The sequence below is a fragment of the Chiloscyllium punctatum genome, chromosome 23 (genome assembly GCF_047496795.1).
Source record: "Chiloscyllium punctatum isolate Juve2018m chromosome 23, sChiPun1.3, whole genome shotgun sequence".
Taxonomy (NCBI): domain Eukaryota; kingdom Metazoa; phylum Chordata; class Chondrichthyes; order Orectolobiformes; family Hemiscylliidae; genus Chiloscyllium; species Chiloscyllium punctatum.
In genome coordinates, this window is record NC_092761.1 from 88665848 (window position 1) to 88691440 (window position 25593).

The 25593-nt window shown below is 40.4% G+C and overlaps 1 protein-coding gene across 2 annotated transcripts in view; it reads left to right on the forward strand.

Moving 5' to 3' along the window:
* The window catches only part of sorl1 (sortilin-related receptor, L(DLR class) A repeats containing), a 195923-nt gene that overhangs the window by 120755 nt on the left and 49575 nt on the right, over nucleotides 1-25593 (forward strand). For both annotated transcript variants that reach the window (XM_072593453.1, XM_072593454.1), the window contains exons 19-28: nucleotides 949-1040; nucleotides 8622-8868; nucleotides 10546-10684; nucleotides 11399-11569; nucleotides 14272-14385; nucleotides 14729-14851; nucleotides 16923-17042; nucleotides 19053-19178; nucleotides 21682-21792; nucleotides 22450-22581. In XM_072593453.1, coding sequence (XP_072449554.1) covers nucleotides 949-1040; nucleotides 8622-8868; nucleotides 10546-10684; nucleotides 11399-11569; nucleotides 14272-14385; nucleotides 14729-14851; nucleotides 16923-17042; nucleotides 19053-19178; nucleotides 21682-21792; nucleotides 22450-22581 — 1375 coding nt within the window. The remainder of the gene's footprint in view (nucleotides 1-948; nucleotides 1041-8621; nucleotides 8869-10545; nucleotides 10685-11398; nucleotides 11570-14271; nucleotides 14386-14728; nucleotides 14852-16922; nucleotides 17043-19052; nucleotides 19179-21681; nucleotides 21793-22449; nucleotides 22582-25593) is intronic.

Sequence of the window (25593 nt, forward strand, 5' to 3'; positions counted from 1 at the left end):
CAGCCTGGCTAGTCAAATAGCACATTCCTAATTTATCAGCAAAGTACAAATCTGGTCCTGCCTTTAATTCCTCCAATTCAACAAAGAGCTGTGAACAGTGGTCAGCAGTGCAGACTCCGACTAACATGTTGTTTCTCTGCCTTTAGACCCTACTTTCTGCTGGTGGAATAGACCCATGGATTTTATGACTCAACAGCAGACTCTGCTGTCTTGCTATGTGGCCTTGAATATGGTTTTAGAAACGTGATCATGTTCCCTTATTAGACAGGAAAGGAAACAAAACAATGTCATAGCCAAAAGTACTATTTCTCAACCTTTCACAAAATGACCAGATTGCATTGATATTGGTTTTCTCAGACTGCTCAAAGTCCCAAGTGCGATATATTTAGTGGGTTTTTTTAACCTAATCCTAAGTGGATATACTTCCACAGCACCAAAATTTCTATTGTAATTACTATATAACTTGACATTTTTTAAAAATTGTTCCATAAAATGACTAGTTTGCAACATGCAAATCATGTGTATGGCACATCCTACTGCAAAGTAAAGATGTTTCTTGTGTTGTATGGAGGGACTTTTAGTATGTTTTAGTATGTTTCACGTGAAACAGAAGTATTAATGAATGTTCTTCAGTGTTCACCTTAACATAAAATTCTACAAAAATTAAACCAGTGTATTCTGATTTGATTTATCAATGTCAAACTTGGAACATTGACTCTGCGTGAACTAGTTATTACCTAATTTTGGAGTGGTTTGAAGTTGAATTTTATTATTGTAGCTGAATTGAGTTTATTCAAAAAAAATCCAGTAAATTAGTCCAGTGCAATGTTTTTCGTATCAATCTGTTATAATAGCACTTACTCTTACAAATCTTCTTTTGGCAGAGAATGATATTTGGGTCCAAGTAAAGATAAATAATTTGTTTCTTTTTAAAATTTATTTTCTTAGGTTTCAAACCCTGATGGAGACCTTCGTCTTACTCTGCTGAATTCCACTGTATTAGACCATCCACGGGCACTTGTGCTAGTTCCTAATGAAGGGTGAGCTTCTGGAAATGAGCTTAACCTTGTGTTTAATATTGCAGTTTGTCAGAAAAATTCAAAGGTCCATTTTGAGATGCAATTTCTAATAAGAAACAATGACCAGTAATAGTCATATATAGCTTCCAATCCATGATAGTATTGAGGAACATTATAGCACATGAATTAAGAGCAGGAGTAGGCTTTTCAGCCTTTTGACCCTGCTCCATCGTTCAGTAGAAATTTGTGGCCAATCTGTTTGTCTTTTGAATTTCACATTCCCACCTACCCCCCAATAACCTTTTGGTTCTCTTATCTAACGAGAATTTATCTCCCTCCACCTTGAAAGGGATTCAATGACTCCACCTCCATTGTCTTCTGAGGCAGAGTGTTCCCTCAAAATTTTGCCTCATCTCCATCCTAAAAGGACAGCCCTTAAGTTTTAAACCATGCACCCAACTTTGTCCTTCTTTTAGCAAAGAATACCAAAGTATGAGCTATAAGGAGAGGCGAGAAAATCTCAGGTTGTTTTATCTGGGCCGGCAGATGCTGAGGGGAGACTTGATAGAAATGTATAAAATTGAGATGTATGGATAGGATTGATGGTCAGTAATCTTTTTTACCAAAGTCGAAATGCTTAATACTGGGGGACATGCATTTCAGGTTGGGGAGGGAATATTCAAAGTAAATGTGAGAGGCAAATTTTCTTTACAGAGTGGTAGAAGTCTGGAGGCAGGTACGACAGGGGTGTTTAAGGGACTTTTAGATAAGTGCATGAACATGCAAAGAATTAATTGGCATGGAGTGGTTGGGCCAGGAAGGGCCTGTTTCTGTACTACATGGCTCTCTGAATGGAAGGATGTGGACCAAGGGCAGGCAGAAGGGATTAGTTTAATTTGGTGTCATGTCCGGCAGAACATCATGCGCTGAAGGACTTGTTCCTGTACTGTACTGTACTGTTCTGTGTTATAAAGCACTGCTGCAGCTAAAATAGATTAACTCTAGTTTGAGAATTAAGCCTGGTATCTTCTCATGAGAGAGCTACACTTGCAGAATGTGGAGAGTTCACTTCTTAGCATTGGCTGTTATTGGGAAATGAAGTTATAAATGTTAGCTGTGGGTGGATTGCTCTTTTTAGTATCTGTGAATGTGACTGATTTGAGGCTGAATGTCCCAAACGCTAGAGGGGGCTGACAGGCACTGACATTTAAAATCAGAAGTACTGATGCCATCAAGTGGCACAAGACTGTATTGCAGGAGCTTCAGTATCTGCAGACCTCCTTAGTCAAGAAAGAGCTGTTCCATTTAGAGTAAATAGAGATGTACAGCATGGAAACAGACCCTTCAGTCCAACCCGTCCATGCCAACCAGCTATCACAACACAATCTAGTCCCACCTGCCAGTACCCGGCCCATATCCCTCCAAACCCTTCCTATTCATATACCCATCTAAATGCCTCTTAAATGTTGCAATTGTACCAGCCTCCACCACAACCTCTGGCAGCTCATTCCATACACGTACCACCCTCTACGTGAAGAAGTTGTCCCTTAGGTCTCTTTTATATCTTTCCCCTCTCACCCTAAACCTATGCCCTCTAGTTCTGGACTCCCCGACCCCAGGGAAAAGACTTTGTCTATTTATCCTATCCATGCCCCTCATAATTTTGTAAACCTCTATAAGGTCACCCCTCAGCCTCCGACGCTCCAGGGAAAACAGCCCCAGCCTGTTTAGCCTCTCCCTGTAGCTCAGATCCTCCAACCCTGACAACATCCTTGTAAATCTTTTCTGAACCCGTTCAAGTTTCACAACATCTTTCCAATAGGAATGAGACCGGAATTGCACGCAATATTCCAACAGTGGCCGAACCAATGTCGTGTACAGCTGCAACATGACCTCCCAACTCAATACTCTGACCAATAAAGGAAATCATACCAAACGCCGCCTTCACTATCCTATCTACCTGCAACTCCATTTTCAAGGAGCTATGAACCTGCACTCCAAGGTCTCTTTGTTCAGTAACACTCCCTAAGACCTTACCATTAAGTGTATAAGTCCTGCTAAAATTTGCTTTCCCAAAATGCAGCACCTCGCATTTATCTGAATTAAACTCCATCTGCCACTTCTCAGCCCTTTGGCCCATCTGGTCCAGATCCTGTTATAACCCTCTTCGCTGTCCATTACACCTCCAATTTTGGTGTCATCTGCAAACTTACTAACTGTACCTCTGTTCGCATCCAAATGATTTATGTAAAGGACAAAAAGTAGAGGGCCCAGCACCTATCCTTGTGGCACTCGACTGGTCACAGGCCTCCAGTCTGAAAAACAACCCTCCACCAGCACCCTCTGTCTTCTACCTTTGTGCCAGTTCTGTATCCAAATGGCTAGTTCTCCCTGTATTCCATGAGATCTAACCTTGCTAAACAGTCTCCCATGGGGAACCTTGTCGAACACCTTATAAATCACATTTCTTTAGTCATCCAGCATATTCCCTATATCTACCAGCCTTTCCTTTCACCCTGACAAGAATGTCCATATAGATCACATGTACTGCTCTGCCCTCATCAATCCTCTTTGTTACTTCCTCAAAAAACTCAATCAAGTTTGTGAGACATGATTTCCCACTCACAAAGCCACGTTGACTATCCCTCATCAGTCCTTGCCTTTCCAAATACATGTACATCCTGTCCCTTAGGATTCCTTTCAACAACTTGCCCACCACTGAGGTCAGGCTCACCGGTCTATAGAACCCTGGCTTGTCTTTACCGCCCTTCTTAAACAGCGGTACCACATTTGCCAACCTCCATTCTTCCAGCACCTCATCTGTGACTATCAATCTTACAAATATCTCAGCAAGAGGCCCAGCAATCACTTCTCTAGCTTCTCACAGAGTTCTCGGGAACACCTGATCAGGTACTGGGAATTTATCTACTTTTAACCATTTCAAGACATCCAGCACTTCCTCCTCTGTAATCTGGACATTTTGCAAGGTGTCACCATCTATTTCCCTACAGTCTATATCTTCCATATCCTTTTCCACAGTAAATTCTGATGCAAAATATTCATTTAGTATCTCCCCCGTTTTCTGTGGCTCCACACAAAGGCCACCTTGCTGATCTTTGAGGGGCCCTATTCTCTCCCTAGTTACCCTTTTGTCCTTAATATATTTGTAAAAACCCTTTGGATTCTCCATAATTCTATTTGCCAAAGCTATCACATGTCCCCATTTTGCCCTCCTGATTTCCCTTTTAAGTATACTCCTACTTTCTTTATACTCTTCTAAGGATTCACTCGATCTATCCTGTCTATACCTAACATATGCTTCCTTCTTTTTCTTAACCAAACCCTCAATTTTTTTAGTCATCCAGCATATTCCCTTTTTTACCAGCCTTTCCTTTCACCCTGACAAGAATATACTTTCTCTGGATTCTTGTTATCTCATTTCTGAAGGCTTCTCCTTTCCAAAGGCTTCCCAAATTCCAACAAACATCTGCCTCTAGTCAGCTTTCGAAAGTTCTTGCCTATTACTGTCAAAATTGGCCTTTCTTCAATTTAGAACTTCAACTTTTAGATCTGGTCTATCCTTTTCCATCACTATTTTAAAACGAATAGAATTTTGGTTGCTGGCCCCAAAGTGCTCCCCCACTGACACCTCAGTCACCTGTCCTGCCTTATTTCCCAAGAGTAGGTCAAGTTTTACACCTTCTCTAGTAGGTACATCCACATACTGAATCAGAAAATGTTCTTGTACACACTTAAGAAATTCCCTTCCACCTAAACCTTAAACACTATGGCAGTCCCAGTCGATGTTTGGAAAGTTAAAATCCCCTACCATAACTACCCTATTATTCTTACAGATAGCCGAGATCTCCTTACAAGTTTGTTTCTCAATTTCCCTCTGACTATTGGGGGGGTCAATAATACAGTCCCAATAAGATGATCATCCCTTTCTTATTTCTCAGTTCCACCCAAATAACTTCCCTGGATGTATTTCCGGGAATATCCTCCCTCAGCACAGCTGTAATGCTATCCCTTATCAAAAATGCCACTCCCTCTCTTGCCTCCCTTTCTATCCTTCCTGTAGCAGTTGTATCCTGGAACATTAAGCTGCCAGTCCTGCCCATCCCTGAGCCATGTTTCCGTAATTGCGATGATATCCCATTCCCATGTTCCTAACCATGCCCTGAGTTCATCTGCCTTCCCTGTTAGGCCCCTTGCATTGAAGTAAATGCAGTTTAATTTATTAGTCCTATCTTGTCCCTGCCTGCCCTGACTGTTTGACTCACTTCTGTTCTCAGCTGTACCCGTCTCTTTGCTCACTATCTCCTTGGGTCCCCCCACCTTACTAGTTTAAATCCTCCCAAGCACTTCTAGCAAATTTCTCTGCCAGTATATTAGTCCCCTTCCAATTTAGGTGCAATCTGTTCTTCTTGTACAGGTCACTTCTACCCCAAAAGAGATTCCAATGATCCAAAAATGTGAATCCTTCTCCCATACACCAGCTCCTGAGCCATGCATTCATCTGCTCTATCCTTCTATTCCTGCCCTCAGTAGCTCGTAGCACTGGGAGTAATCCAGATATTACTACCCTTGAGGACCTCCTTTTTAAATTCCTGCCTAACTCTCTGTAATCTCTCTCCAGAATCTCAACCTTTTCCCTTCCTATATCGTTGGTTCCAATGTGGACAATGACCTCTTGCTAGCCCCTCTCCCCCGTGAGAACTTTCTGCATCCTCTCCTGAGACATCCTGGCACCAAGGAAACAACACACCATTCTGCTTTTTCTCTGCTAGCCACAGAAACGTCTGTCTGTACCTCAGATGACAGAATTCCCTGACATAATTGATCTCTTGGAAACTGACGTACCCCTCATTGCATTAGAGCCAGTCTCAATACCAGAAACTTCGCTGTTCATGCTACGTTCCCCTGAGAATCCATCACCCCCTACATTTTCCAAAACAGCATACCTGTTTGAAATGGGTATATTCACAAAAGACTCCTGCCCTAGATGCTGACTTCTCTCACCCTTCCTGGAGTTAACCCATCTATGTGACTGCATCTGAGACTTGCCCCCCCTTCCTATAACTGCCATCCATCACATACGTTGCTGTTGCAAATGCCTCATCACTTCTATCTGTCTCTCCAACCGATCCACTCGATCTGATAAGATTCGCATCTAACAGCATTTATGGCAAATATAATCAGCAGTAACCCTTAAACTCTCTTTAATCTCCCACATCTGACAAGAAGTACATATCACTGCAAAGGCCATTTTTGTTCCTTCACAATCTACAGACCCAGAAAATGACACCGTCTTATTCCTCTACAAACACTGCCCCAGGTTAAATTAATAGCTATGGCTTATATTTTAAGTTTAATCAAGAGACTTATCTCCAAAAAGATATAATCAAGAAAGAATCCACTGTACTCACTACTGCAGCCTTTCTCTTGGACAGACTTAAAACAACAATTAACTTATCTGATTCTGTGCTGTGAACTTCGCCCAACAGTTCCTCCAAGATTAGTTGTGAATTTCACTGTTTATTACTTTTCCCAGATGCATTCCGATGTCCAGCAATCCACAAATTCAAACAGCAAAGGCGGTAACTGTGCAGATTCTCTCTCTATCTCTCTCTCTGTCTCCTGCACTGCCCTCACCATATGCTTCCTTTGTCTGCTCTTCTCCCTTTTAAAACTGCTGTTGTTTTGACTTTCTTTTTCCAAAGTTCCAAAACAATGCACCAGCATATAAAACAGTAATTGCTGCTCCTGGAATTCGAGGAAATCACCTCCAACACCTAAAGTACCTCAAAAAAAGGAGCAGCTCTCACAGCCAGAAATTTTTCCCGTCCTCCATCTATTGCTGTGGCTTTCTCATGTAGAATTTCCAGCTCATTGACCCATTGTTTGTTCCCAGTCGGATGTACAGAAATTTTCAAAATAACCCTGATAGACTAATTTTGCATTGAAATAAATGGTCACTTTTCTATCTTTGCATTTGTGCTTATCATTCCACAATAATTACAAAGAAGGCCAGTAAATTGGTCACATGCACAGATGGTCCCAGTGATGTTAATTACAGCAGCAAGCGTCCATGGGTGAAATTGGATCCATGCTTGCATGACCAGCATCGCTACACTCCCTAAGTAATAACATCACACTTATTGCACGTGCACCGATGGTCCTGCTGAGGCCAATGTTTTGGGAGCAGTGGCTGTTCAGCCTGGTGACTCCAGTAGCCATTCTTTCAGTAAACACCAGAAACCTAGCTAAATACACTAACCTTCTGGTTGGAGGACAGGTTAATCAGTTGCTTGGCACTGCCAGATAGGGTTTCTGTGCCTGCATCTTCCTTGCAGCGTCTGTAAGTGGTATTCCTACGAAGTTCAGCTTAATTATTATTGAATGACCTTGTATCAATATACAATAAAGCTCATTTGCATACCATTTTTCTGAGCCCTGCGCTTTGCTTTAGACTTGGCAAAAAAGGAAGATTCTTCCTCGAGCAATTTGCATTTAAATACCATCTTTGATGCAGTCAGATAACCCATAGCATTTTATTGACGTGATTTACCAAACAAAATTTGACCCCAAACCATGCAAAGTGATGTTATGACAGAGCGATCCTGTAGCAGAATGAAACAGGATATTGTTTCAGTAAGACCTGTTATTCAGTTAGGATCGCCTCATGTGAATAATTTCTTCCTCCCTTAAGTTGTGTTGCTTTACCTCGAGGCTCAGGAAACAGGCAGGGGTCTCCTTCCAGGTCTCAACTCACTGCTTAGCATGAGTCTAATGAGGGCACTGCAGGAGACCATTTTTACATTTTATTAGAATCTTTTTTGATTAGGGTTTCAGATGCTGAAATATAAAGCTAACCTGCACTGCACCCCTCTGTCATTTTAACCTTCCTTTCTGCTATTGCCATAAATCACAGCCAGTGCAGATGAGGAAAACATGTTTGATTAAATGGTAATGTGACCTGGCACACCATCTTGTAAATAACTGGAGATTTTGTTGCAGTTAGCAGAAGCTAAAACATGTGGTCATGACTTGTCCTCTTGTGCCCATGGTTTCTGTGCTTCATATGAGAGACTGGCAGTGATCCCAGGGAAACTGCATTACTGCTGCTTTAGACTTTAGACAGACTCGCACCCCAGATTTACTTCCCTGTCTGCAAGGGATTGTGTCTCCGCCTGCTGTTATTTGATGACTTGATTTAGAGGATGTTATATGGTGGAAGTGTTGCTGATCTGTCCATTTGATCCACAGAGTCCCATCTGTTTTCATTGGAAGTGTGTAGACTTGTGGTTACTCTAGTAAGTAATCTAGGTTAAAAGTCCTCTCATTTTGCATATTTACTGAAATTTGAATGTCATAGAAAACTAAAAGTACATAATGCTGCCAAGTCATTATGAACAAAGACAATGGAAGGGGACAGTCATTGTTTTTAGTTTTTTTTAAAGCTGCATTGCAAGTAGCTTTCCTTTGTTGTTGCTAAACGACATTTGTTCTTAGCTATAGAAAATGTTAGTGCAGCTCGGTTTAGTTTTGTAATATATTGTGAGGCAAATAATTTTCTCTGTTCTGATACTTCCTCCATAGCCTGATGTTTTGGACAGATTGGGGTGATAGTGCACCAGGCATTTACAGAAGTGGCATGGATGCATCTAATGTCACTCGAATCATCATGACTGGCATTAAATGGCCTAATGGCATTACAGTGGATGGCACCTGGATCTACTGGACTGAAGCCTATGTTGACCGAATTGAACGGGCAGATTTCAATGGTCATCAGAGATCTGTTGTGATACAAAACCTTCCCCATCCATATGCCATTAGTGTTTTTAAGGTATGTGATTTGCCATTCTGGGCCTATCATTGTCACTTGCAAACCAGATTGACAAAGGTTGTATTTGTTATAAATTTTAGGCCCAATAAAAGTATGTTGAATGTATATAAGCCTGATCTTGATTTAGCGTACTTACTAACATACTCTAGGTTATTCAAAATATGCTATTCTATCATGGAATTACATCTTTTGAGAAACATGTTGCTTTTGCTGGAAGGTACCGGTATTCATATGCAGGGACCTATCCTCTGCAGCAGAAAGGACGTTCAGGCATTGTTCCTATTTTTCAAAATTTAAATAAAAGCTTGGGACAACAGCTCCTTGATGCATTCTTCATGACAAACAACAATCAGTGAACTTTCCTAATGCAGTGTTCCTCCCTTTAAAATTTGGCTTTCTTGAGTCTATCTGAACGCAAGGCGAAAAGCAATACAAGTAGAATTAGTCCTTTGTAATTCTGTTTAGCAGTCTTTTTAACTTCCATAAGTTGTCACAGACAAGTAAATCTGTTTTGATGAAGACTGTTTTACAGAAATGAAACATCTAAGCATTTGCTGTCCAACTGTCATTAATTGTTTAAGCCTGATACATCAGTAATTATAGAACAGCAATGAAAGCTTTGAATTTCATTTTAAAAATTTAAATGGTTAGGTGTGGTAAATATTAATTTTATATTTGCCTAATTAGCTCTTGGTTTGCCCCAATTTCTATTCTTGAGATCTGCGCAGGTTTAGCTTCATAAGTATCAGAATTTTCAGAACAGTTTTTTGAGATTCCCTCGTGCATTACTTTTAAGTAAATAAACTCACCTGATATATAGGCGCATTGCTGATGGAATTTTGCATTGCAGGATGCTGGCAACTTGTTTCACTCACTCATGGGATATGGATGTCACTGGTGAGACCAGTATTTATTGCCCTTTAGGAGGCAGTGATGAAGCATCACTGAACTGCTGCTTTCCCTGTTGTGTTGTTACTTTAATGTACTTTTAGAGGAGTTTCAGGATTTTGATTCACTGATTGATGGAGCGATGAGATGTTGGACTGGGTTCCAATCAGTAGCACAGAGTACTCCCAGTGTGCCAAATAGATTAGATTCCCTACAGGGTGAAAACAGGCCCATCAGCCCAACAAGTCCACACCGACCCTCCGAAGAGTAACCCAACCAGACCTATTCCCCTACATTTACTCCTGACTAATGTACCTAACGCTATGGTAGTAGATATCATACTGGGCAATTTAGCATGGCTAATTCACTTCACATGCACATCTTTGGATTGTGGGAGGAAACCGGAGCACCTAGAGAAAACGCATACAGACATGGGAATAAAGTGCAAACTCCACACAGACAGTCGCCCGAGGCTGGAAATGAACCCGGATCCCTTGTGCTGTGAGGCAGCAGTGCTAACCACTGAGCCACTGTGCCGCCCTTCCTTGTTCAACCAATGTCTACACATATTCATTCCATTTTACTGTTTATGTAACCCTGTTTTACACATTTCAATCCCCTATTGCACAATGTGCATCAGTAATTCAGAAGTGATTCACAAATATAAAGTGTACTTTGTGATGTTCTGAGACTGAAACCATGCTCAAATAAATGCATATTCTTTTTGTTAAGAATGAATGGCATGCTCCTGCTAATGTGAGACTAAGAAAATAATTTTTCTGTTTTCAGAATCAGATCTACTGGGATGATTGGTCAGAAATGAGCATCTTTAGAGCAAATAAGCATGATGGCTCAGATGTGGAACCCCTGGTTACTGGTTTAACTGGAGTCATGGATATGAAGGTTTTCTACAAAGACAAGACAACAGGTAGCAGCCATTGCAGTGTTTCTGGCCTGTACAATTGGATTGTTATGTATATTGTTGCTTTCCAATAGAAGCTGAATTTAGGCCAAGAATTTTTTGTCAACACAAAAATTAGCTGGCTGGAAGAAATCATAAGCTGAGCAAATTATCAGTGGACCATTTAATGTCCATGGACTGAAATGGCATGTTTTTTTTTGAGGTGAATAGTGGGTTAGCCAAAAAAGTTACACGCTTGTTTCTAACAAACTGAAATATTATGCCAAGTGAAGCACCTGACTGTCTGTTGCATTGGTGTAATCTCCAGGCAAATAAATACTCTGCTCTAAGATCTCCCAGGTCACGAAGTAGGGGTAAGAGGTGAGATGAAAGACCAGACTGGAGGTGTAGAAAGGAAGAATATAAGGATAGTTTATAAGGCTGGCTTCCTGAAAACAGTGGATGGCTGTGCTAGACATGGAGACATGGTCACCATGACACTTCGGAATTTTTAACTAATCGTTATTAGTGACTCATTTCACTGTATTTGCTTTTATTTCTGCTGCTGCTAAATTGTCTGGCATACCTGAATGTTACTACAGAGAAGGAATGTATATTGAAATGAAACAAATTTACGTGTGCACAAGGAGAGAAAAGACTGATGAATATTAAATTGGCACCCATCATTAATAGTTCATAAAAGTGCTATGCGGTTTTCACTAACTTGTATTTATTTTAAAGGGGAGAATGCATGTCTGGAGAAGACCTGCAGCTTGCTTTGTCTTCCCAAACCCTTTGGTAAGAGATGTGTTTGCCCTGAGGGAGTGAAGAGTACAGTTTTGCCATCTGGAGATATTCATTGTGAGTGCCCGCGTGGCTACTTACTAACAAATAACATCTGTGTGAAACAAGGTGAGAACTTATTGTGTGGTTAGCAATCTGACAATGTTTCTTGATTACTAGACCACATGAACTGTTTGTTTTCCATTCAAAAGAAGACTTATAATTGGATTTACATTGGACTCAATGTTAACTCTATATTTCTCACTCCACTGACAGTACCAGACCTACTGAATTTCTTTAGAAGTTTTGTTTTATTTCTGCCTGACCTTAGTTGGTGTTTCCAGCATTTTCTGCTCTTATGAAGATTTGGATTGAATTTCAATGGGTGATGTATTTGAACTTAATTATGTCACTCATCTATTTACTTTTGCTGTTCACATGCAGACAATGGATAAAAATTTGACACTTGTGTAACATTTAGGGGAGGTAGAGGATAATGTCACAGGACTAGCAATCCAGAGACCCAGGCTAATGATCAGGGGTCCAAAGTTAAAATCCTAGTGTGGCAGATGGTGAGATTTGAATTCACTTTTTTAAAAATCTGGAATTAAAAGCTAGCCTAATGGTGAACACGTAACCACTATCAATTGTTTTTAAAACTGCTCTGTTTCACTAATATTCTTTTTAAGGAAGGAAATCTGCTGTCTTTACCTGGCCTTACGTCCATGTGACTCCAAACCCACAGCAATGTCATTGACTCTTAATTGCCTTCTGAAATGGTCTAGCGAATCAATTAGTTCAAGGGTATTTAGGGATGGGAAACAAAAGCTGCGTTATCAGTGACACCAACATCCCATACAAGAATTTTTTAAAATATACTTTTTGAATTATTCTGTCACTATCACCAAGAAGCAACAAATGTGAGGATTTAGTTATACTTTAATTAGCAATCTCAAATCAGTTGTAGTTACAGTATCAGTTAGGAGCAGGCAATGTCTTGTATATGTTGTTCAGCTCTAATTTGCACTGTGATTGTGGAGGGAGAGGCATGTGGACAGATTTTAACTCACTGAGGTCATAGTTCAGGTGGTTTTTGTTTAATGTTTGATAACTCATTAGAAAGCCTGATTTAAAGATGGCAGCGGAGCTAGTCTTTAAGTTATGTCAGTACAAAGTACTGTGAAGTAGCCTGGATAAAGAATCTATTTTCCTTTATCCTGTCAGTTTTGCATCTGTGCCAATTGGAAGTCACAGAACAGCAATGCAGATGTGAACACACAAGTGCATCTTTAAAGTGTAGAATCCTATTACACTGAAGCATCTCTAGTCTGGAATGTGTGAGACTAAGTAATTTCTGAACTTTGAAATTTTCTGAATTGAAAAGTGTGGAGCTGGAAAAGCTCAGCTAGTCAGGCAGCATCCGAGGAGCAGGAGAGTCGATGTTTCGAGCATAAGCCCTTCATCAGGGAATGTTGATTCTCCTGCTCCTTAGATGCTGCCTGGCTGGCTGTGCTTTTCCAGCACCACATTTTTTGACTCTGATGTCCAGCATCTGCAGACCTCACTTTGTACAATTCAGAAAATTAAGACAATGATATTCAAATACCTAACCACAGGTGTATGAATTGGGAAATTTATAAATGTTTACTTACCTGAAAGTGAAGTACTGCTTTACTATATTTTTGCAAATAAAACTTGTTTTAGTGGCTCAATGGTTAGCACTGCTGCCTCACGGCACCAGGGTCCCAGGTTCAGTTCCAGCCTCGGGTGTCTGCACATCTCCCCGTGTCTGCGTGGGTTTCCTCTGGGTGCTCCGGTTTCCTCCCACAATCCAAAGATGTGCAGGTCAGGTGAATTGGCCATGCTAAATTGCCCATAGTGTTAGGTGCATTAGTCAGAGGGAAATGGGTCTGGGTAGGTTACTCTTCAGAGGGTTGGTGTGGACTTTTTGGGCCGAAGGGCCTGTTTCCACACTGTAGGGAATCTAATCTAGTTGTCCAAACATGTAACTTCACATTGCTGCTCCCATACTACTATATTAAAATAATCCTAGGTCAGTTAAGATCTACTCAAACAATTTCTGAGCAAGAGTTTCAGACCAGAGAGGTTACAATATATTAAACTCCAAGTTCACCTTTACTGCACAGTTGCAATGTTAGTTTAAGGTAAAGCTGCTTGCTGCCATTATTAAAGTTGTAAAAAGCCAAAACAACTGCGGATGCTGTAAATCGGAAACAAAATCAGAAATTGCTGGAAAAGCTCAGCAGGTCTGGCAGCATCTGTGGAGAGAAATCAGAAGTAATGTTTTGGGTTGAGTCACCCTTCTCAGGAACTCAACCCAAAACATTAACTCTGATTTCTCTCCACAGATGCTGCCAGACCTGCTGAGCCTTTCTAGCAATTTCTGTTTTTACTACAGCAGTTGTACTGTAGATAGTGAAATAACTAATGTTTGTTGAGAAGAAGGAACCTATTTTTTGTTTGAAAATGATTCATCAAAGATGTGGACGGTGCAGCAAACTGGACTGATGGAATGTCCTTCTTACTCGCTCGCTCGCTGGCTGTTTCTTCCTTCCCTTGCATGCATTACCCTTGTTTGTTCCATGCTGCCATTCCCATTCCTCCTCCTACTCACTCCAACATAATAATTGAACAGCAAGAGTGTCTTGCAGAGAGAATTGTTTATTATTCAGTGCTATCACCAGTCTTGTTAGCAGCTTGAAATTACCTGATATCTATATTTTCTCTGCCTTCCTGAGAACATTAGAACTTTTTTGCTTCAACCTAGAACTGTTCAACTGTTTCTTAAACATGTGTTAATTTTATTACAGAACATACTTGTCTGCCTAACCAGTACAGGTGCTCCAATGGAAAATGTATCAGCAGCATTTGGAAATGTGATAACGATAATGACTGTGGTGACTATAGTGATGAAAGAAATTGCCGTAAGTACTGTTGGAATTTCATGACCATGCCAAGTGTTGTGCAGTTATCTCTGTGGTACAATGCCACATTTCATAATACTTCACTGTGATGTTTGTTAGATGTGGGATTTATTGAAATATCTCATCTGTTTAATTTTTAAGGTTATCCTTCCTCTCATTTAGGGTTAATCTTTACCTTGAACATGACTCCTGTTGTCAAGCAAGTTTATTTTTAATAATTACATTTGGTTATCTTGCTGGATTTTGTCTGCTTACTGATACAGGATGTGCTATTTTGTAGTTTATTACTTACAGAATACATTTTTAGTAAGCATGAGTATTTTCCCCTTTTTTTTCTTCATAGCAACGGCTGCTTGTGATCCTGACTCTCAGTTTAAATGTCGGTCATCAGGGATGTGCATTCCGATTTCATACAGATGTGATCGTGAAGATGACTGTGGGGATGATAGTGATGAGGAACAGTGCTGTAAGTGACTTAAAGAGCCTTAGCCTACTTTTACCTAATTGGCTGTAGCAATGCCTGCATCCAGTCACTTCACTTTGGTACCTTTTAATAGTATCCCAAGTAAACTGAAAGTGTATTTCACTTAATTATTTCCCTGAGCTTGTTCAAGTGATTGGTTAATCACTTGCCATTTCGTCTCTAGGAGAGCCAAACCCAGACTTTTGCGGAACTAACTGGAGGGAATTTGCACTAATTGAATGAATTTATTTTCCCTTCCATTGCACTCCCATTCCACCTTGGCCTCCATTGCAATCTGCTTAGATACCTGTGACTGAAATTGGTAAAGCCTTTCCATTATCAATTCAATATGTGTACAGGTTGTTTTGCTATAATGCACGTTTCATTAATGTAAATTTGCTGTAACGCAATTGATGAATTGGGGCATTGTTTCTAAAGTGCAAATTTTTAAAATGAGTGTTGACTGTAATATGATTACAGCACCAACACTTTAAGCGCTGTTTCTTGTTATCAAGGTGTGAAAGTGTATTGTACCTTTAAGAGAGTGAAGGACTCAGCAAGCATGCTGAGAGCTGGAGAATTACAGTGTAACATTTGGTCCAGCAGCTAGCACTGGGTGAGTTGCTATGAGACAAAAAAAACAAAATCAAATTCAGCCAATCATGCCCCAAATACCAACCTCCAATGATGTTTGAATTTAGTATATTGACAATATTTTTAAAATTGAAATAATCCGATGCTTTGTGTATAAGACTGGGAAAAGTTGAACAGTTGAAGGGAGAACTGCCAAGCAACTAGCATATACAGACTGCCTGAAACACAGCTCTCTTAAAGGTACCTTTACCTATCAATGATCTGTGAAACAAAAATCCCTAAGAAGAAGAAAATCTACAGAGGAAGATACAAATGGAAGATTTGACAGCTGGCTGGTTTTTAAACATGAATTTTTGGTAAATCTTTCTTGGCGGGGTTTTATCCGGATAGTATTATAGAAGGGGAAAGTAAAAGATAGGTTAGAGGAAGGAGTTGTAAATAGTTATTAGTTAATTATTCTCTGTTGCACTTTAAGAAATAAAGTTGTTAATTTTTACTTTAAATAGTTCTTGGTCTCCTGAATTTTCATAGATTACTGCATGGGGTAAATTTTTTGTGTCGCTAATTTAAATTAAGCAGGAGGGTTTACCTGTGTTGTAACATTCTAAAGCTCAATTTTTCTATAATGCGGGGCTGCATAAGAATGTAACCATTGTGTTATAGAAGAACTACCTGTATCTAAAACTAGATGGCTATTGTGTTCATACAGTTGGGCTGATATTATCCCAATCCAAGTCAGTGAAATTTGGGTAACTAATACAAAGGTTTTATGGAGATATTAGAGTGCTCGACCATGTTTTTTTTTTACCCTCATGATTGGCCATTAACTATCTGGATTTTTGTGTTTCCGGATCTGAAAGACAACTAATCATTTTGTAGCATACAATAGAGAAGCATACTCTTATTTGATCTGGAATCCAAAGTTTTAGGATATTAAACCTGGCTAACTCATGAAAGCACCTTTTTTTTTGTAAGAAGCTATTTTTGCTAATATCCATGACTGTTTTATTCTAATTTGGAAATGTGCTTCCACTTCCACCTTCTTACATGAAGTACATTTTTAGTTTCTGGTTAGATAGAAGTGGGCCCTTGCTGCAAAGAATTTGTTGCTTTGAACAGAATTAATTCTTTAGAAGCATGACTCTCAAAGCTTCTAATGGTTGATTTTGGCATGGAAGTATTCTCCAAAGCAGTTAGTTATTGGCAATCAATAGACTGTCTGCATACGCATAAATTACAGTGCAAAATATGCTAAGGAATTACATTAGACTGTAAATTCATTTTAGGTAAAATATTATTACTATAAAGGAATTGAGATTACCTGCACACTAAAATGTTTCTTGTCAAGTCACATTGTGACATCTGAACTCTTGTTTTCAAAGGTCAATCCATTTTATGCAAACATATCAAATGTATTGTTTTCGCGTAAATCTTATCTAACTATTGGCATTGTAATTCTTCTTCTTTGAAACCCTTCCAGCTTTGAACAGCTGTAAGACTGGTGAGTTTACTTGTGCCACTGGCATGTGTATACGCTTATCTTGGAGATGTGATGGGGACAATGACTGCCGAGATTGGTCAGATGAACTGAACTGCACCTGTAAGTAATCATTCATTTATTTTTGTGAGCCTCACTGGGATTTAATTTGTTCTTCTTTGTTTCTTGGATTTTGTTTTCTCTAGAAAATGTGATGTCTCACTTCTGGTAAATATTAAGCTGAATGAAAAATTCTAAAGATGAGCAAAGTACCAGAGTTCATTGTCAGTGCATTTGGTTATACAATTGGTCAGTGCTATATGTTTGTTTGTAAAACTTTCCAAAATGAACAGGAGAGTCTAGTTTCAGTACTAGGCTTTAATGCTATAATTTAAAATAAATAAACAAAAATTGATGGTTTTCAATTTTGGTGTCATCTGCATACTTACTAACTTGTTCAAAAGTTAGTAAGTATGCAGATGACACCAAAATTGGAGGTGTATTGGACAGCGAAGAGGGTTACCTCAGATTACAACAGGATCTTGATCAGGTGGGTCAATGGGCTGAGAAGTGGTAGATGGAGTTTAATTCAGATAAATGCGAGGTGCTACATTTTGGGAAAGCAAATCTTAGCAGGACTTACACATTTAATGGTAAGGTCCTAGGGAGTGTTGCTGAACAAAGAGACCTTGGTGTGCAGGTTCATAGCTCCTTGAAAGTGGAGTCGCAGGTAGATAGGATAGTGAAGTAGGCGTTTGGTATGATTTCCTTTATTGGTCAGAGTATTGAGTACAGGAGTTGGGAGGTCATGTTGCAGCTGTACAGGACATTGGTTAGGCCACTGTTGGAATATTGCATGCAGTTCTGGTCTCCTTCCTATCGGAAAGATATTGTGAAACTTGAAAGGGTTCAGAAAAAATTTACAGGAATGTTGCCAAGGTTGGAGGATTTGAGCTATAGGGAGAGGCTGATCAGGCTGGGGCTGTTTTCCCTGGAGCATCGGAGGCTGAGGGGTGGACTTACAGAGGTTTACAAAATTATGAGGGGCATGGATAGAGTAAATAGACAAAGTCTTTTCCCTCGGGTTGGGTCGTCCAGAACTAGAGGGCATAGGTTTAGGGTGAGAGGGGAAAAATATAAAAGAGACCTAAGGAGCAACTTTTTCACAAAGAGGGTGGTACGGATTTGGAATTAGCTGCCAGAGGATGTGGTGGTGGAGGCTGGTACAATTGCAACATTTAAGAGGCATTTGGATGGGTATATGAGTAGGAAGGGTTTGGAGGGATGTGGGCTGGGTGCTGGCAGGTAGGGCTAGATTGTGTTGGGATATCTGGTTGGCATGGACGGGTTGGACCAAAGTGTGTGTTTCCATGCTGTACATCTCTATGACTCTATGCAGCATTTTGATTGAGTTTCGTGTTAACACAAGTGCTATAAAAGTCTCAAGAGGAGTGAATTAGCTGAAATATAGCATAGCTAGTAATTTTATTTTATTGTTCTGGAGTAAACAGTCCAGGAACATTGTTTGATAATTTAGTGTTTTGTGGTATTTTCAAAGCAGTTTAATTGATTGGGAGGTGTTGCACGAATGAATATGGTGTTCGAAAACATGTTAAGTTGGGAATTCTAGTATTTAAAGCCTTTTAATTTTCTGAATTAAAAACAACATTATCAAAGCAAACAATTTTTTGAATTTTGTTTATGAATTACTCAAATTAAAATTTTGAAGAATTGCAAGTAGAACATGAAGCTTTCGAAATTCTGCTTTCCAATTCTAAAGAATGATGTTTAACTAAGAAACATCTAACTAGCATGTTGCACAGCAGAGATGCATTTTATCTCTGGAGGTTGTAATAGCTGGCCTAGGAGAAAGTGAGGACTGCAGATGCTGGAGATCAGAATCGAAATGTGTGGTACTGCAAAAGCACAGCAGGTCAGGCAGCATTCAAGGGGCAGGAGAGTCGATGTATCAGGTGTAAACCCTTCATTCCTGATGAAGGACTTATGCCTGAAATGTCGACTCCCTTGCTTCTCGGATGCTGACCTGCTGTGCTTTTCCAGCGGCACATTTTTTTACTATATTGCTGGCCTATCAGAAGAAGCTATAATGCTTCACAATGTTTTTTTTTACAGCAAGTAAACATACCTGTGACTCCAGCAACTTTTCATGTCGCAATGGACACTGTATCCCACGTAGGTGGATTTGTGATGGGGATGATGATTGCCGTGATGGATCTGATGAAGATTCAACTCTCTGTGGTAAAAGTTTAAGAGTTGTTTTGCTTGTTCTCCTTATATTTCTCTCTCTCTGTTTTACCTAATACTGCATTCTAAAATGATGTGATTTTATTTGGCGTAACAGTTGAAGCCAGGTTTTAGTCGAGTTTTCATTATATAATTTAAGCAGCCAGAAGCAATTTTGATGCACCTCCTATGTGGAGAGGCACGGTATTGAAATCACGACCTCTGCATTTTTATCTTTGTATATCTTGAATGGTGGAGAAATAGCTCAAACATTTAGCTGTTCTTCTATCAAAAGCGCAAACTATTAACTGGGCCACTGTTTTCGATAAAGAAAATTAGCTATCCAATGTTTCTTTGTCTATAATTTTGCATTAATATACCCCCTTTAAAATAATAAAACATCTCAAGGCTCTTCAAAAGTCTTGATTATTGAGTATGAGTATGAGGTTCAATAATCAAGACTTTTGAAGAGCCTTGAGATGTTTTATTATTTTAAAGGGGGTATATTAATGCAAAATTATAGACAAAGAAACATTGGATAGCTAATTTTCTTTATCGAAAACAGTGGCCCAGTTAATAGTTTGCGCTTTTGATAGAAGAACAGCTAAATGTTTGAGCTATTTCTCCACCATTCAAGATATACAAAGATAAAAATGCAGAGGTCGTGATTTCAATACCGTGCCTCTCCACATAGGAGGTGCATCAAAATTGCTTCTGGCTGCTTAAATTATATAATGGGTACTCGACTTGAGTATTGATTATTGTGTATGGTAGCATGCCACATAGATGTTTGGCAACTGACTAAAGATAGATCAAAGAGAGAAAAGTTGAGAAATGTCTCAGAGAAGCAGAGGGAGGTGGATGGAGGGAATTATAGATCTTGAAATTACAGAGAGAATTAAGAGTGTTTGTGGACATGCTGAATTTTCTTAGACTGCTGTGAAAATAGAGGTGATGTGCTTTCTTGACCTTCACATCGACATGGTTGGACCAGGACAGATTGGTGATCATCACTCTCAGGACCTTGACGCTCTCAACCGTCCGCACCATTGATGCCGACTAATACACATGAGTCATTTAGCCCTTGATTCACCTACATTTGCTTTTTCTATTGAATACAATTTTATTAGTGCTCAGTTATTTGGGAAGGCAGTGTTACACTTATCTGTATTCTAACATTTCCTCTGCTCTGAAGCTCTTCAACCATGTTGTGAAACAAACTCGCTACCACAGCCACATTTGCTTCCTCAGTGCATGCCTCCGTAACCAACTCATTCCACACGGACTCCAGACCACCTTTAAACCAGCAGAGTTCGGAACACTTCAACCCCAGGGCATCAATGTGTACTTCAACAGCTTCCTCATTTCCCCTTCCCCCACCTCATCCTAGTTTCAAACTTGCAGCTCAGTTACTAACTCCTTGACTTGTCCGACCTGCCTATCTTCTTTTCCACCTATTCACTCCACCCTCTCCTCCTTGACCTATCACCTTCATCTCCTCCCCCACTCACCCATTGTACTCTGTGCTACTCTCTCCCCACCCCCACCCTCCTCTAGTTTATCTCTCCATGCTTCAGGCTCACTGCCTTTATTCCTGATGAAGGGCTTTTGCCCGAAACGTTGATTTCGCTGCTCGTTGGATGCTGCCTGAACTGCTGTGCTCTTCCAGCACCACTAATCCAGTGTTTGATTTTCAGCATCTGCAGTCATTGTTTTTGCCTTGTTGATTTTAACCCTACTGCGAATCCTCTTGCAAGGATGCCTGCCTTGAAGAAGTTTTCCTCCTCTCTCTACAAGAATCTCAGGGAGTCCCTCTCCCACTGCAACTCCCAGGTCATTTCCTCTGCTCTGAAGCTCTTCAACCATGTTGTGAAACAAACTCGCTACCACAGCCACATTTGCTTCCTCAGTGCATGCCTCCGTAACCAACTCATTCCACACGGACTCCAGACCACCTTTAAACCAGCAGAGTTCGGAACACTTCAACCCCAGGGCATCAATGTGGACTTCAACAGCTTCCTCATTTCCCCTTCCCCCACCTCATCCTAGTTTCAAACTTGCAGCTCAGTTACTAACTCCTTGACTTGTCCGACCTGCCTATCTTCTTTTCCACCTATTCACTCCACCCTCTCCTCCTTGACCTATCACCTTCATCTCCTCCCCCACTCACCCATTGTACTCTGTGCTACTCTCTCCCCACCCCCACCCTCCTCTAGTTTATCTCTCCATGCTTCAGGCTCACTGCCTTTATTCCTGATGAAGGGCTTTTGCCCGAAACGTTGATTTCGCTGCTCGTTGGATGCTGCCTGAACTGCTGTGCTCTTCCAGCACCACTAATCCAGTGTTTGATTTTCAGCATCTGCAGTCATTGTTTTTGCCTTGTATTCTAACAGTACTAATCAATCTGTTCAATGTCTTAAGATGAATGACATGACTGGATTAAGACATGAGATGATTGTATATTATTAATCTATATTAATTATGAGATCTTCTCATCTTTTCTCATTCTTTGGTGCAGGTAAGACTCCCTGTAATGGATTTAGCTGTGACAATGGTAGCTGTATTGCGATGATCAAGCGTTGCAACGGTATACCAGATTGTTCAGATGGGTCAGATGAACAAAACTGCAGTGAGTATTTTCCATATTCCTCAGCTGTAATTAAATTTGAATAATTCAGTTTGAAAACTCTACAAAGCAATAAAATTTAGAGCTTGAACATGGTATTTCCCTAAAGCAAAAAATCCCTTGCATTTAGCGAACAATTGAGTGTTAACTATTTTGGCTGCATGCATAAGCGATGCCTGAGTGTTTGTGCATGAGCAAAAAGGGCCAGACATCTGCTCAAAGACAACTGGGTGGCATCTCTCTCCATTATTGTAGTTAACAATTATTTTTGACCTGAGTTCTACAAAGTTAAACTATTGTGTATAATTTATTTCCCAATATGGATTGATGTAGAAATCTTGTTCCTATATCCTTGGGTCAAAAGGTTTTTTCCCTTTCTTTTGTTTTTAAATAGGTTAAATTCACTCAGTTACTGACTTAAAGCTTAGATAATGCTTGCTGCCCTAAACTGAAAGGGATTTGCAGTTATTTGTGACCCCCATTTTCCCCCTGGGATCAATTGGGATAAATTGTTGAACTTTCTTGTGACTAATATCTTTAACTTTGGGATATATTTTTGCTTGAATGCTGTGGAAATGCGAGTTGCTGTTTTTAGTAATTTTAAAGATTAAATCTGATGATTTATGGTGTGTTTTATTTGGTTAATTGTCTCCTTCATAGATCCATCGTGTTCTCAGTACATGGATTTTGTCTGCAAGGACAAGCGTCGGTGCCTACACAGCTTCATGGTGTGTGATGGAGCTCCACAATGCGAAGATGGTTCAGATGAAGATCCAAACTATGCACACTGTTGTAGGTTTACATTTAGCAATACTGTACCGTATTAAAGCTATAGCAAAAAAAACTCTCCTTCAGAGTGACTTACTACGAGCATTTCTGCTGTACCAGCTGCAGTCAGAGTGAGTCACTTGTTCTTGTGGATTTGGGGGCAAAGTGTGGAGGGATGTGAAAGGTGTGCTTTATGCTACCTGATGCGTCATGTATAATGTATGAACTTGCCACTGACTGGTAAGCTGCTTCATTCAACTATGGTTGGCATCACATCAGAGACTTATATTTTAGTTCACATAAAATGTGTGCACCAATCCTTCAGTCTGTTTAGGTGAATAATGAAAACAAGTAACATTTTCACCTTTCTTGCCCAAGAGCATTCCAGGGGACTAGAGACAGTTATAGTGTCGTACTAGGGATGTGAAAGGTGTGCTTTATGCTACCTGATGCGTCATGTATAATGTATGAACTTGCCACTGACTGGTAAGCTGCTTCATTCAACTATGGTTGGCATCACATCAGAGACTTATATTTTAGTTCACGTAAAATGTGTGCACCAATCCTTCAGTCTGTTTAGGTGAATAATGAAAACAAGTAACATTTTCACCTTTCTTGCCCAAGAGCATTCCAGGGGACTAGAGACAGTTATAGTGTCGTACTTTCTAACCTGGCTGATATCAGCAAATTCAACACTGCAGGAATCAAATCTAAGACTTCCTAATCTGGTATAATATTATGCCAGTTTTATGGGCTTTGCCCAACAAAAAAGTATAAGTCCTAAGTATCTGTGTTCACTTATGAAACTTTCCAGCATCAATTGTGCAGTTTAAAAAGGAGAATAATTGTTTGCCATACAAGACATTTCTGTGCAACTGAATATGGAACAAATATCTGTTTCAAGATTATTTTTACAATGGACTATAATCTATAGCTATGTTTATTGTGCATATGAAAAACATTAAACTCAAACCAAGTACATCAGGGAGGAAGGAAAGGGTCGTGTGAGGGAGCCGAGGTTTAATAAGGAATTGGAATCCCTTATTAAAGGGAAGAGGGCGGCCTATGTAAAGATGAGGCGTGAAGGTTCAATTGGGGCGATTGAGAGTTATAAGGTAGCCAGGAAGGATCTGAAGAGAGAGCTAAGAGCAGCAAGGAGGGGACATGAAAAGTCCTTGGTAGGATTAGGGAAAACACAAAAAGGCTTTCTATAGGTATATCAGGAATAAAAGAATGACCAGGGTAGGAATAGGTCCAATCAAGGATAGTATTGGGAAGTTGCGTGTGGAGGCTGAAGAGATTGGGGAGACAATGAATACTTTTTGTCAGTATTCACTGAGGAACAGGACATTGTTGCCGATGTGATATTGAGTCACAATTAATTAGAATGGACGGCTTTGAGGTATGTAGGGAAGAGGTGTTGGAAATTCTGGAAAGGGTGAAAATAGATTAGTCCCCTGGGCCTGATGGCATTTATCCTAGGATTCTCTGGGAAGCAAGGGAGGAGATTGCAGAGCCATTGGCCTTGATTTTTATGTCCTCGTTGTCTACAGGAATAGTGCCAGAAGATTGGAGGATAGCAAATGTGGTTCCCTTGTTCAAGAAGGGGAGTAGGGATAACCCTAGTAACTATAGGATGGTGAGTCTCACTTCTGTTGTGGGCAAAGTCTTAGAGAGAATTGTAAGGGATAGGATTTATGAACATCTGGATAGGAATAATGTGATCAAGGATAGTCAGCATGGTTTTGTGAAGGGCAGGTCGTGCCTTACAAACCTTATTGAATTCTTTGAGAAGGTGACGAAGGAGGTGGACGAGGGTAAAGCGGTAGATGTGGTGTATATGGATTTTAGTAAGGCGTTTGATAAGGTTCCCCATGGTAGGCTACTGCAAAAAATACGGAGGTATGGCTTGGAGGGTGCATTGGAGGTTTGGATTAGGAATTGGCTGGCTGGAAGAAGACAGAGGGCAATACTTGATGGTAAAGGTTCATCTTGGAGTGCAGTTACTAGCGGTGTTCCGCAAGGATCTGTTTTGGGACCATTGCTGTTTGTCATTTTTATAAATGACCTGGAGGAGGGGCTAGAAAGTTGGGTGAGCAAGTTTGCGAATGATACGAAAGTCGGTGGAGTTGTTGACAGTGAGGAAGGATGTGACAGGTTACAGCGGGATATAGATAAGCTGCAGAGCTGGGCAGAAAGGTGGCAAATGGAGTTCAATGTAGGTAAGTGTGAAGTGATTCACTTTGGTATGAGTAACAAAAAGATGGGGTACTGGGCTGGTCGGATACTTGTGTGGATGAGCAGAGGGATCTTGGTGTCCATGTACAAGATCTCTGAAAGTTGCCACCCAGTAAATAGTGCGGTGAAGAAGGCATATGGCGTACTGGCTTTTATTGGTAGAGGAATTTGAGTTCCGGAGTCCTGAGGTCATGTTGCAGTTGTATAAGACTCTGGTGCGGCTGCATCTGGAGTATTGTGTGCAGTTTTGGCCGCCATACTATAGGAAGGATGTGGAGGCACTGGAACGGGTACAGAGGAGGTTTACCAGGATGTTGCCTGGTATGGTAGGAAGATCGTATGAGGAAAGGCTGAGGCACTTGGGGCTGTTTTCATTGGAGAAAAGAAGGTTTGGGGTGACTTGATAGAGGTGTACAAGATGATTAGGGGGTTTAGATAGGGTTGACCATGAGAACCTATTTTCACGTATGGAGTCAGCTATTACGAGGGGGCATAGCTTTAAATTAAGGGGTGGTAGGTATAGGACAGATGGTAGGGATAGATTCTTTACTCAGCAAATCGTGAGTTCATGGAATGCTCTGCCAGTAGCAGTGGTGGACTCTCCCTCTTTATGGGCATTGAAACGGGCATTGGATAGGCATATGGAGGATAGTGGGCTAGTGTAGGTTAGGTGGGCTTGGATCGGCGCAACATCGAGGGCCAAAGGGCCTGTACTGCGCTGTATTTTTCTATGTTCTATCCCAGGATAACAAAGGTAGTTGGTAAAATACTGACTGGGCAGTTGGAATTTGGAAGAAT